We start from the raw sequence: 14270 nt of genomic DNA on the forward strand, positions 1-14270 counted from the left end.
TACACAAAGTGTATACATTTGAAGTTTCCAAATTATGCATTATATACAAAGTGGGATGTTTATGTTTCTCCTTATTGGTACAAAATGTCGAGAAGGGCAAACATTTCTGCCCTGCCTTTTCAAACATTTCTTACAGGAAAATATCAAAAGGTAACAAAGACTGAAAAACAAATAGAGCAGCATTTTAAAAGCAACATGCTAAAAGAAGAAAACCTAGGAAATGAACACCATGAAATCACCAGCAGGGGGGAAACACTAAATTAACACCCACCCACCCCAGAAAAGTTATTTTCCTGGTGGAAAAGTGACATCAAGGTAGGTAAAAAGTGAGCCTCCCTGGGGAGAGTATTGCCACAGTCAGAGCACAATCACAGAAAAGGCCTTTTCAATAGGAACGTCTGAATACACATCCAACATGAGTATCACATGAAGGAGAGGGAAGGGCCACACCTTCCAGCTCTACTCTCCCATCTCCAGCAGCCCTGCCCCCTGCCACCCACACTTAGAGGTTGCAGTAAGGGTCTACATGCCCTCCTGGCTTTCCTCCTCCAGATTTTCACCAAAAGCGTATGGAGCCAGGGATGTGGGACTGCAAATTCAGCCCTCCCTCACATGTTGTCAATCATGTGTGATGAGAACACTCAAATATAGCTATGATTATGGCAACACTGATTGTTTGGGTGGGATGGAAGTTGAGGATTAAATAGAAAGTTCAGATTCTGCCCCCCAAAAAAACATTTTTTGGAAAAACTTACAAATGTGGAAATGGCTTCATACTCTCAATTATCGGCCTTTGACCCAGAGAAGTGTCTCATAATTCCGCAGTCCGCCAAGTTCTCCATCACACGTGATTCTGCATATTATAGGAAAAGTCCTAAGACTTCAGCTAACAGGTACATCAAACAATGTGGGAGGAATTAAACGTTGTGTTATTATGATCAATTCCATCAGTGCGAGCATTTCTGCTTGTCTGACAGAACAATCTTCTCTCTCCTTCCCCCATGCACTGTTCTGAGGCCTATCTCAAGCACCCACCCCAGCCAATTTGGGGAAGCACAAAGCATGTTTTGGGTAAGGAGATGGGGAAAACAATGGTTGCACTATTGGGGCTTCTTGTGGTGGCTCTTAGCCTGATCCTCAAGGAAGGTTTTTCATAAGCAACTTCAATTGGGGAATTCCAAGTGGCCTTACTTTACCATCTAGATATGAGGTCCATAATTAATTTAGCTAAGGTCAAAGTATAAACTGGTACAACACATAAATAAAACAACCTTGTTTTTTTGGTAGTGACAGAGTCCAGTCCCAATACCTTTAGTTGAATCTAAAATACATGATTGTGCAAGACAAACCGTACAGAATGCATTGCTTATCTGCAAAACAAGTGTTTAAATATTTAAACCAGGATTTGAAGTGTTTTATGCTGCTTACTGATTGTTGGCCCTCTACTTAACGAGAAAAATTTTGACACACAATTTCTATCATAAAGCAATTTGCATATGTTTATAAGAAGAGTCCTTGAATTGCAAGCACCTGACTTAGGAAAAAGACTAATCCCAGGTGACCAATATTCTGTACTACTCTCATGACCTGAAGACTACTTCACACACACCCAGATTCATCCTATCAGCTGATTATCAAGTATCCTTGCTTGTATGAATTAACTACCTGGGTTCCTCAGTCAAATGTGAAACATTAGCCAATGTCACTGAAAGACAAACTGCTGGCTAGGATATTTTCCTCACTTTTCAACTCTTAATCTTTCAAACACAGAGAAGGTTAAAATATATATACAGAAATAATAGTACTATCTTCAAAATAGGCAGCCATCCCAAAAAACAACTCTAATTGATTTGAATGCTCCTGTCATGGGGAAAAGTGCCTCTCAACACCTCCCTACTCTGAGTTTTGGGGGCAAGTTACTGGAAGGGTTACCTGCCTTTGCTTGGGCCCATGAAGTGTTTGAGACACACTGGGAGTAAGCAGAGAGAGGAATTCCTGGCCACCAGCTTGGGTGGACTGGGTCAGCTGATCTTTAAGAAGGTGCCTCCAGACAAAGACTTGTGGCAGGACTTTGATTTGGCATATGGCGTAGGGGATGAAGTGGATTGGTCCAGGGGCAGCAAGAGGAAAAACGATGAGAGAATTCCCTGTGCACCACTCAGAAAGTAGATGTGTTCCTAGAGTTGTGTCTTAAAGTCCTGTCTACAGCTACAGAGACCGCTTTGGGACTAGAGTACGAGTCTGTAGTCTCTGATCCACAACCAAAGGGCAGACCAAAGAGAAATTGAAGGGCTCCAAAAAGACTGAACCTATAGTTTGAAAGGGACGCGGGTGGTGCTGTGGGTAAAAGCCTCAGCGCCTAGGGCTTGCCAATCGAAAGGTCGGCGGTTCGAATCCCCGCGGCGGGGTGCGCTCCCGTTGCTCGGTCCCAGCGTCTGCCAACCTAGCAGTTCAAAAGCACCCCCGGGTGCAAGTAGATAAATAGGGACTGCTTACTGGCGGGAAGGTAAACGGCGTTTCCGTGTGCTGCGCTGGCTCGCCAGATGCAGCTTTGTCACGCTGGCCACGTGACCCGGAAGTGTCTCCGGACAGCGCTGGCCCCCGGCCTCTTAAGTGAGATGGGCGCACAACCCTAGAGTCTGTCAAGACTGGCCCATACGGGCAGGAGTACCTTTACCTTTTACCTTTATGGTTTGAAACCCAAAGTAGCTGTTGACAAACTTGGCCTGTTGTCGCCCCATCCAAGTCCCGTTGCTGAGCAAGCAGGGACTACAAGTCTCTGAGGAACACTTGCCTGAGAGCAGAATTCACATATGAAGTCCAACAGTCCAGAGGTCAGGAAATCCAAATGATTGCGCGTCAAGGGTCTAGTCCAGATATCAGGGAATCCAGATAGTCACAGAGCCAAGGGTCTAGGCCAGAGTTAAGGACCCAGCAAGAAACAGCAAGGCAGGGGCAAGAACTGCAGGTGTCGTTACCAGCATCTGACTGCTGCTGAGAGCTCTGTTTAATAAGGCCAGAGCCAGCTGGTTCTCATCAGTGAAGGCTGATCAGCTGCAGGTGGAGTCGCTCTGCCTTCTTCCCCTTCAGGCTGCTGTTCAGCAGGTGAAGATGACTCCTGGCCTTTGACAAGAGCTTTGTGAAACCATCCAGAGCAATGGAAGAGGAGCTAGTGGAGTGTGCAGACAGGCAAGCAGACTCCTAGCTACTCTAAGCCAGAGTGAGACGACATGATTTTTACATACACGCCCCTGGGCTTTGGTGGGGCCAACCTGCCCCACCCTTTGGTATACTCCTGTTCAGTGCCATAGGAGGTACTGGTGGGTGCACTGCTGCCAGCAGGTGGCATATTGCAATAATCTGATCTAGACTGGAAAGACTTGAGTTCAAATCCTCACTCAGCCACAAAGCTGAGTAATCTTAGTCTAACTTTATTTGTCATCAGAGTGCATCTCCTGAGAACAAAGGGAGAGTGGTATCAAGAAGCTCACTTCTGCAGGAATTCTGCACATGCCCCAAGATGGTGTGTGCATTTTGGCTATGCTGGGAGAAAGGAGAGTACTAATGTGGTAAACAGACAGCAAGCCTCCCCAATATGGTGAAGCCATTGCTGACAGCAGTAGGTGACCAGACACAAACAGGAATTGATTGAATTTGCCTAATTAAATCCTCAGAGTCCAGTGTTACATATAACTCAAAAGATACCTAAAATCCAGCCATTAACCATCCCTTGTGAGTAGGTGGATTCCTTCCAGAAAATGTATCCTGCTTTGATTAAAACAAATCATTCATATTTATTGTTGTTGTTGTTGTTGTTGTTGTTGTTGTTGTTGTTATTATTATTATTATTATTATTATTATTATTACTACTACTACTACTACTACTACTACTACTACTACTATGCTTACCTTGAGAATTCTAAGCATGGACTGAAATCTAAAAATTTCAGCATGGACAGTCATTCGTACCCCCAAGTTGTTCAGCTTTTTGAAACTCCGCCAGAAGACTGCTTCACAGTGCTCTTTTTCATACACTCCAACTTCAGAAATGCTTTGATTAGATCTTTTCATTGGTTCCTATACCCTTGATTCTTGAGCAGGTTTATTACATTTCTATTTCAGATTAGTAAGGCATCCTTTTTCAAGAGGTACTAGCTGGCATCTCCCAAGAGGGAAGCTGTTGTTGTTTTACCCTCTTTCTATTTTTAACAAGGAGGGCTTAAAGGAACTCAAGGGAATACAAGATACAGAAGGCCCATGTTTGGGGTCAGCCGTCCCTTCAGGACCACTACTTTGACAGGCAGAATGATTATCTTAAAACAGCCAATCCCTGTCAGACCTCCATATCCCAGTTGTGATTGCGAACTGGCACACAAGCAGATCTGTTAACAGGGTAACAAGGTATGCTGCCCTGAGGATAAAGACAAAGGATAAAAATGTAATTAATATCCCGGTTTATTTTTTTGTGAAAACTCATATTTATCCTTACCCTTTTTGTTGCAGAACTAGACCATCTAGACATTTTATTAACACAAGAGGGGGGGGGGGAGAATCCCAAAGATTAAAATCAAGATATAGAACCTTTCATGCAAGATTAACTATCCTAAAGCTTTCCTGAGTACATAATTTATTTAGTTCTGCAGCTAATGTTACAACAGATATTTGGATGCCTTACTTGTTGTTCCAAGGTCAAAAAGGTAAGTTACTTCTGAGTATATATGCAGATGATTGTGCACATGGCTCAGATTAAATAATATCCTTTAAGACAGGGCTGCTGAAACAGTACTGGGTGGCAGTACCTTAAGCAATCTGGAAAGAGCAGCTAATAGCAATTTTATCTAAAGGACAGATGTGAAATCTGTTCAACAGGTGATAATAGAAGACTTTAAACATTCTGCATGTTTGGGGGGTACAGTGGTACCTCAGGTTACAGACACCTCGGGTTACAGACTCTGCTAACCCGGAAGTAGCACCTCGGGTTAAGAACCTTACCTCAGGATGAGAACAGAAATCGTGCGGAGGCAGCACAAGGCCCCATTAGCTAAAGTGGTACCTCAGGTTAATAATGGTTTCAGGTTAAGAACGGACCTCCGGAACGAATTAAGTTCATAACCAGAGGTACCACTGTAGTGTCCCCTTAGGTTTTTGAAAGGCGGTGATGGCCCATTTCCCCCCTTCTATGTGGGGAATGGGAGAAAACAGTGATGTGGTTTGAACAAAAAGCAAAACCATAGTTTAGCAATATTTGTGCACCCAGCAGCTTAACTATGGTTTATTAACTATGGTTAAAGAATGCTTGTTAACCAAGGTGTGTAGTTGTTTTTATAAACTTTAGTTAATGTTTACCAGAGCTTCATGTTATTGTGAACCTGGACCTCCTTAACTATGGTTAAGGGAGCTGTCACCACCCAAAAGCTACAGAGCCACAAGTGAAGAGCAACAAAAAATTCAAGCTGCTTTCAAGACTTGGCTGCTCTCATTGGTGCTTTTAATTATTTTGTGGTGTTAGAAACAAAGGTTTAAGTTATCATCTTCCAAGTGCCTCAGCTTTAACTATGGTATTATTAACAATGGTTGAGTGTAATGTGCAAACCACCCTTGTTTATTTGTTCTTGCAATGAAAGCCCTCTAGCTGTTCCAGGAAATCACTTCCTTTACCTGGAAATTATATCTGCCATGCATACAAAGGTGGGTCTTTTAGATCTGGCAACCCTTTTCACAAGGGCATGTGAAAGGGGTGTTTTGGGCTGCAGATGTTTGGGACTTGAACTCTCATCAGCTTCACGCAGCAGAGTTGCAATTCAAAACATCTGGAGAAACATCTGCAAGGCACAGGTTTGGTGAAGACTGCTCTACACCATGTATAATTTATAACCTGCTATCATATCCATATGATATGATCCGTGTAGTGTAGTGTAGTGTAGTGTAGTGTAGTGTAGTGTAGTGTAGTGTAGTATAGGTCCATATAGTAAAAGCTATGGTTTTCCCAGTAGTGATGTATGGAAGTGAGAGCTGGACCATAAAGAAGGCTGATCGCCGAAAAATTGATGCTTCTGAATTATGGTGCTGGAGGAGACTCTTGAGAGTCCCATGGACTGCAAGAAGAACAAACCTATTCATTCTTAAGGAAACCAGCCCTGAGTGCTCACTGGAAGGACAGATCATGAAGCTGAGGCTCCAAAACTTTGGCCACCTCAAGAGAAGAGAAGACTCCCTGGAAAAGACCCTGATGTTGGGAATGATGGAGGGCACAAGGAGAAGGGAACGACAGAGGACGAGATGGTTGGATAGTGTTTTCAAAGCTACCAGCATGAGTTTGACCAAACTGCGGGAGGCAGTGGAAGACAGAAGTGCCTGGCGTGCTCTGGTCCATAGGGTCACGAAGAGTCGGACACAACTAAACGACTAAACAACAACATCATCTTATCCATCTTGCTCATTTTTCTCTTGTGTAACTTCTCACTAATAGAAGATAAGGAACTAAACCTGTCTCTGGTCTATACCATTTCAAAACGTAAGTTGGAGAGGGATGTTACACTGAATGCTACTCCATATTTTAGAAGAAAACAAAAAACAAAAACAAAACCCTGCATCCTGAATTGGCATAATGCAGAAGAGGTACCTTATCTAATAGATATAACTAAGCAGGTACTGAAAGTGGCCTGTTTTCAACAGATGCAGCTTGGACACTGAGAAAATATGATTTTCAGATTTAAATGGTGCAAGCTGAAAATTTATCAGTGTGGACATGTTGGTTGCACTCTTCAATCAACCATAAGCCATAATTAGTTAGGAAGCCTGCTGCAGTTCTTAGTCCTGTCTTAGCTATTTGCAATATTTATGTAAGCAGATAACAATCTTATTTTGACACTACCTGAGCTATAAGGAAGCCTGCTTTTTTGTTTAAATTAGTATGGCATTATTTGTGCAATTTTACATAGAATAGATGACACTAGGGTTTCTGTATCTAAGTCCGCTCACCTTTCGTGATGGGTAGTGTGTGTGACTTTTGGTTATTAGCCGTGACCCCCGCTAATTGATTTACGAACCTCGATTAGCGATATATGGCTGCCCGGTCCGGCGCGCTTCCCTCAGCTGCGCCACTCAGTCACGGCTCAGCAGAGTTTCACACAGCGGTGTAGAACTGTCACCAGCTTGATTCAGCTTCCAGACAAACACACACAGCACCGGTTTGTCTATTTACAGCTCTTTATTCCGTCATTCCCCCAGGGATTTCCTGGGCTCCTCTCCGCCATTACAGGCTACGTCTGTTCCCCACGGAACACAGAGTGGGACTGGCAAACTTTGCCTCAAGCTCCTCCCGAGCTTCCAAAAGTGACGTCAGAATGCTGAGGCATCATGGGAACAACTTAACCAGTTAAGTTCCAACTCCCACACCCCCTCTTGCATCTCATTCTGACAAGACCCTTTTGAGTTCAACACCTTCCCCTTTGCCTTGTGCCCCTTCCCGGCATCCTTCCCAGGCACCTGTTGAACCCCTTCAACACTCCCAGAATCACACTGTGCGACACTTTTCCACGCACCTGTGATCTGATACCCTACTGACCCATTAGGGCCAGCAGTTGTGTCTCCTCCGTCAGACTTTTCCCCCTCTGACTTGACAACCCTTCCGTGAGCTTTCTCCATTACCGGAGATGAAGCCTCACACCTGGACACTCCTTTCACAACCCTTGGAGATGCCCAAACCTGCCCTGAACCCTGACCCTGGATCTGGTCCCCATCACCGGGATCTGAACCCTGATTCTGGACCTGATCCCCATCACTGGGTTCAGCCACAGCCTCCCTTCTCCCTTGAGAAGACTTTGCACCCGTCACCTGGTGACGTATTTCCTTTTCCTTGAAAAATTCCTCCAGAGCAGACCCAGTAAACTGTGACCCTTGGTCGCTCTTGAACCCTTGCACCCTGGTGGAGAACCTTAGTTCCACCTCCGCAACCCAATCCTGGAACAGTTGCGCCACCTCCCCCTGTGATTTGAGAGAGAAACACCAGCCAACCTGGCTGTGGTCACCTGTCAGCGACAGCACATACCTGGCCCCACCCAGACTCTCAGACCTCTTGGGTCCTGACAGATCTGTGTGAACCAGCTCAAAGGGCTCTTTGGTTACTCTCCCAAACCCGGGAAAACCAAGCACCTTTGCACCTTTGCATGCCCTGCACCCTTGGGACCTCCCACATTTCCGGAGCTTGTACCCTTTTGTGCACCTGTGCAACTTTTGCACATCTTTGGGAACCTTAGCACACTGCGCCTGTGCTTTTTCAGCATTCCCACCACCCTCCATAGGTGACTCCAGAACAAAGAAATTGTTCTTGCTCTTCGCCATGTTGACCCGTTGTCGCCCCCCTCTGAAAATGGAACAGGTGTCATTTTCAAAGCACATTTTTGAACCCCTGCTTCGTTAGAGCAGATACAGATAACTGACAACTATTCAGTCCCGGCACAACGCAGATCTCTAGCTCCTCCTGTGAAGGAGAGAAAAAACACGTTAGCCAATAAAACAATTGTTCCTGTTGAAAACAGCCCTGCAGTTCCGCAGCTTGCCTATCAGGTGCTGCCTGATAGCAGAAACCAAAACACCCAGCGTGTCATCGTGTCCTGGCTGGAGTTGTTTTTCACAGTTGCCAATAGAAGCAACAAACGTCCCGCTGCCTCCGTCCTTGTCCCACGGCCATCTTCAGCCAACGCCAGACTAGCCGTGATCTGATAAGTCCCTTCCTGGCACCTGGCACGTCCACCAGCCTCAGTCCCATGCCTGGCTGCTCTCCCAGGCTGGTTGCCATGGAAACCCGACTGGTTCCCATGAGAATTGTCCTTGACAACATCCTGCCGCGTCTGTGTGCTCCGGTGGGGGCAACTGCCACGCAGACGTTGAACTCCAGTGGAAAAATACTGCTCCGGGGCTCCTCCCAGCTGGCCTCCTTCTCCTTCTTCCGGAAAAGCACTCCTTGCCAGCTCCGCCCCCTCTGAACCTCCACTTCATTCCAGCACGTACAGTGGAAAACTTTAAACGTGCCTTTGGAAACCTTCCGCCCCCCCGACCTGCTCAGCAGCACTCCTTGTGGCTAAAGCATCAGGGACAGGGGCTCCAGCCATCTTTAGGCTTTTGTATTCCTTCTCCAGGGCTCTGGCCTCCTGCTGAAGCTTCACAGCAAACACAGCAGTACATTTCCAAGTGCCAATAGTCCCTTTGCCCCCCCTCTGGGGCCCACAGCCTTTCCCAGCTGTGCACCGGCTCTCACGTAGGTGATCAGCGCCATCTTGTCTTTCTGTTCTGAAGCAGCCATCTCCCGGCCCTTGCTTTCCGCCTCCAGCCTCACAAACACCCTGGAGCACTGAACGGCCTCTGGCTTCCTGGCACCCAGAACAGTAGACTTCAGATCAGCAGCCAGGTTGCCCAACTTCTTAAAGTGAGCCTCCCACAGTCCTCCAAGACCTGGCAGCCTGCCATCCTCTTCCGTTCTCCCAAGGGGGCCCCAAGCTGTACTTACAATAACGTCAGCTCCACTGGCTTTTCTCCCTGGAGAAACGATACCTCTGCTGTTCTCAGCTCCTGGCTCCACAGCAAACCTCTGCGTTTTTCAGCCAGCCGCTTTTTTAGCTCCGCAGCTCTCCTTGCCTCTTAACACCAGGCAAAAACCAACCACCGTCTCCTGCCGGCCCCCTGCTCGACACCGCAGATCAAAGCTCCCGGCAGTATCTTCCGTGACAGTTTTACAAGCGATGATTTATGGATCCATAACCTGTGACTTTTGGTTATTAGCCGTGACCCCCGCTAATTGATTTACGAACCTCGATTAGCGATATATGGCTGCCCGGTCCGGCGCGCTTCCCTCAGCTGCGCCACTCAGTCACGGCTCAGCAGAGTTTCACACAGCGGTGTAGAACTGTCACCAGCTTGATTCAGCTTCCAGACAAACACACACAGCACCGGTTTGTCTATTTACAGCTCTTTATTCCGTCATTCCCCCAGGGATTTCCTGGGCTCCTCTCCGCCATTACAGGCTACGTCTGTTCCCCACGGAACACAGAGTGGGACTGGCAAACTTTGCCTCAAGCTCCTCCCGAGCTTCCAAAAGTGACGTCAGAATGCTGAGGCATCATGGGAACAACTTAACCAGTTAAGTTCCAACTCCCACAGTGTGGTGGCCAGGCATCCAGGTCCCTGCAGTGATCTGGCATGGGGGCGGTGAGTTGATGCCCCTCTTGTGCTGACCCCAGCCATGTCACTGGTGCTGGGCGGGTCCACATCCTGTATGGCCCTGCTGGCCAATCAGTGTCAAAGGGTGTGGCCGTGATAAACAGTGAAGCCGTGAGGGCTCTCCACTCTTGCCCTTTAACTGGATCTCCCAACCCACCCACCCTCTTTTTATGCTTTGCTATGACACGACCATGCTATGGACAAATGTCGGCCGCCATATTGTTGGGGCCAGGTAGGAATTTTTCCACTTGGGAAATTGGCACCAGCCATTTGGTATTCGCCTACCTTGTAGCAATCGTCACAACTTTGAGAGGTTAGGCATTGGGTAAGCCTTTGTTTGGATGGAGGGGAGGTTGTAGCCTCCGCCTGCCCCTCCTCATCCTGTTAAAGGGATCTGGGCATGTAGATTCTGTCTGGCCATGCCACAACAGCAATGGGGACCCCTTGGGATGCCCTATTTGATGTAAGTCATAAGGCTCCTCCTATTGGTGGTTTACCCTTAGGTGGACTCTCTGCAGACGGGCGGGAGTCAATATATAGGTTGGCTTCCCCTAATGCCTAAGCCAAACCACTCACATCTGTAACCAATAAAGTTGTGGCTTATTTGATCACATACACCTAAATACTTGTGTCTCTGTGTTCATAAATTACTAGGGAACTGTGGGTCACGGGGCCTTGGCATGCAAGTGATAATTTCTAAAACCTGAAAACCTGGAAGACATTAAAAAATGATCTCATATTGCTCAAATATCATATCCTGCCTAATTAGGAAATTCTATCTTACTGAGCCTCAGCATTTACTCACTCAGTGATAAAATCTGCTGTCCAAGGAATTTAAAAGGCATGTATGTCAAAGCTATTTAGGTTTCACACCTAGGAGAATATAGCTGATGACTTTAGAAAAAAGTTTTATAAAATGCTGTAGCGATCACCATTTCAATCATACCCTACAAATTATCCCCAAATCACCCACATCTTCTTTAAGAATAAAGTGCTTTAACAGAATTTAGAAAGAATGATCTGAGTTTCACCAGGAAAAGGATATACCCTCTTCTTCCTTCTGATAATGCTCTGTTTAAGATTGAAGATTCACTGGGTGATATCTGATATATATATGTACCGAACCTGCCCACTGATTTCAATGAATCTACGCAAAGCAAACTGTGGTTATCACCCATTATTGATTGACTCTTGGGCAGAAAACCCCTACCTGAAACTCAGGAGAACAGTTTAGAACTTTATATTATTTAAGAGCTATAACTACATTTATAAAAGGGGAAAAAATATTACAACTCAGTAGGTGTCATTATAAAACTAAAATATAATATATATTGTATCTGTGTTTATGTATGTTACCTACCTTGAGTCATGAGATACAACAACATGAATTGAGAGAACAGAGCATAAATAAATCTACCAAGGCAATAACTATTCTTCTGCCATTTCCTCTTTGGAACAAAAGCCAACCCTATTTCCAAACAAGCACTCTTGTAGCACTAATCACAGATGACTCACAGTCTCATCTGGTTTTGCACTTAAGCACATAAGAAATTACATTGTCCCAAGCATGTAGCATGTGGGTTAGTGGGAAAGCATAATTTATTTGTTTGCACACATTTTGACCTTTTAAAAAGAGCATTTATGCAAACTGTATTATCTACGTAAAAGTAAGAAGGCTAGCAGAAATGACTCTTACAGGTGCATCTTCATATGTATGTATGTATGTATGAATGAATGTATATTCATATGTAAGAATGTAACTACTTACATTCATAAATAAAGCACTGTGTGTGGTTGGGGCATGTGTAACTCCATTAAACAGATGGAAAACCTTCTAGGCCTTATAATAGTTGTACTCCCTCCAGAATGGTTTTATGCTACTTTTTTCAATAAAAAGTTAGTATGCAGTTTTAATGTTGCATTTTTTCTGGATTGCATTTTATTGATATTTGTAAGCCACCCTGGGAAAAACATGATTGTAGACTTGGGAATTAATATTATAATGAACGCATAAGCACATTTGTGACTGTGTATATATTTGTCACAATATTTCAAACCCTCCAAAAGCAAAATTCCCTGAATATTTTACTAATCAGGAAAGGAGGGGTAATATGATATAGTAAAAAGCTAAGGACTAGATTATTTGAAGGAACATCTTCTCTCCAATGAATATATCCATGTATTATGTCTTTCTTTGCATTCAGAAACCTGTTTAGCTGTTATGTATGGCCACGGTTGTGAAATTCCAGCTGGCACTTTTTCCTATTTTGCCAGGCATTTGGCTTATTTTAATTATTTCCCTGTCATTGTGGTTTCTGTTGATGCTGTTCCTGTTACTTTTAATTGTGTTATTAACTGTATTTAAGTGGGTTGTATCCAATGCTGCATGCATCCAGTTCCACTTGCACAACAGGACATCTCCTTCCTAGCCCTGTGAGCTGTCAATATGTTCTCCAACCCTCTGGAGCAGTTTTTGCAGGAGCTGCAGGAAAGAGGAGAGATAGGAAAAATTCTAGTGTGCAAGTGGCAGCAGAGAGGGTGGAGCCAGGGTGGGCATGATTAGCTTAGTATACATGAACATATTTTTAAGTCTTGTGGACAAAGGCAGTCTAGAGGGCCAAAATTAAGCCCAGGTAGGAAGAGGTCTACACATAAACTAAAACAGGAGACAACAGAAAGCTTGGTAAGCAAAAACAAAACAACAAACAGGAATAATTTAAAAATACAGGAATAAAGAAACATAGGTATACAAAAATGGGCATGACTATTGTCATAAAGAAGCAGAAGTTTTTAATATTTAGCCAAATTATAGCATTCTGATATTTCAGCCATTAGTTTATGTATCTTTATATTACAGTATCTATAAATCTAAATTTAAATTCGATAGAACCAGAGATTGCTTGAACTCAATAGTATATGCTACAAAGACACTATTAGTTACTGATTTTATGCTTATGCAAATAACATGTTCTCTGAAATGTATTTCTTTTTGCTCTTCAAGCAATGTAGAAGATGAAAAAACCCTTTATAAAGCAGCTGGTCCTTATCACTATATATGTAAAACAGTCCTTTATTCTGTAACTGTAATGCAGAGATTTCAGAAGACTGTTCCAAAATGTATTAATGTAAGCAGTTTAATCTTGTCCCACTGTGGCACTGTCTCCTTTGAAGTGATTTAATCTGAATCACACAAACACAACTTTACATTTTGTTAGAAGTCTTTAATTCTTCAAGCAACATTCATCTGAGTTGATCTAATGAATTATATAACAGGGGAGAGACCAATGTGACCCTTTTTAGTAAAAAGATTTATATCAGTTGTTTACCAATCAACTGTGATGAAATTTCAAGATGGAGTGTGTGCTAAAATTAGAGGTGGGTTGGTGGAGGGTCTTTCATGGCTTTGGAACAGAAAGAGATTTATTCAGTGCGGTGGGGCTGGTTCAGTGGTTCACTATATTGTAAGACGGGATGTGGGTGGCGCTGTGGGTTAAACCACAGAGCCTAGGGCTTGCCAATCAGAAGGTCCCTGCTCCTGCCAACCTAGCAGTTCAAAAGCACGCAGTGCAAGTAGATAAATAGGTACCACTGTAGAGGGAAGGTAAACGGCGTTTCCGTGTGCTGCTCTGGTTCGCCAGGAGCAGCTTAGTCATACTGGCCAGAAGACCCGGAAGCTGTACGCCGGCTCCCTCGGCCAGTAAAGCAAGATGAGCGCCACAACTCCAGAGTCATCAGCGACTAGACCTAGCGGTTAAGGGTCCCTTTACCTTTACCTTTATACTGCAAGACAAGTCCTGCTTTCTTTCCCTTACATTGGTTTTTTTTTAAGCCTTGCCAGCTGCTGATCCCACCCAGCAAAACACTCTTCCCAGTTTTTCTATCTCATTTTCTCCTCTTGTTGGTTCAGACCTCAATGAAATGACATAGCAAGGAAGAAGCAGCTAGGCAAGAAAACTTGGGAGAAACTCATCCAAAATAACAGGACTAAAGAGTGTTCGGGATACCTCTCTAGATTCATCTGCTGTAACAGTGGAGTCAAGGTCTCAGCGGAT

The 14270-nt window shown here is 44.5% G+C and overlaps 1 protein-coding gene across 8 annotated transcripts in view; it reads right to left on the bottom strand.

Annotated features, from left to right (window-relative positions):
• MARCHF1 (membrane associated ring-CH-type finger 1) overlaps nt 1–14270 on the bottom strand; it is a 120429-nt gene that overhangs the window by 82305 nt on the left and 23854 nt on the right. The window contains exon 2 of one of the 8 annotated variants that reach the window (XM_083520295.1): nt 12427–12700. The exons of 3 other annotated variants lie outside the window; for them this stretch is intronic. Coding sequence is in view for 2 of the 5 variants with exons in the window: in XM_083520293.1 (XP_083376419.1) it covers nt 11579–11603 (25 nt within the window). In the remaining 3 variants the exon portion in view is untranslated. 4 more of the 8 variants (XM_083520297.1, XM_083520293.1, XM_083520299.1 and 1 more) reach the window with 4 other exon arrangements.

Source organism: Podarcis liolepis (assembly GCF_965112155.1).
Source record: "Podarcis liolepis genome assembly, chromosome: 9".
Taxonomy (NCBI): domain Eukaryota; kingdom Metazoa; phylum Chordata; class Lepidosauria; order Squamata; family Lacertidae; genus Podarcis; species Podarcis liolepis.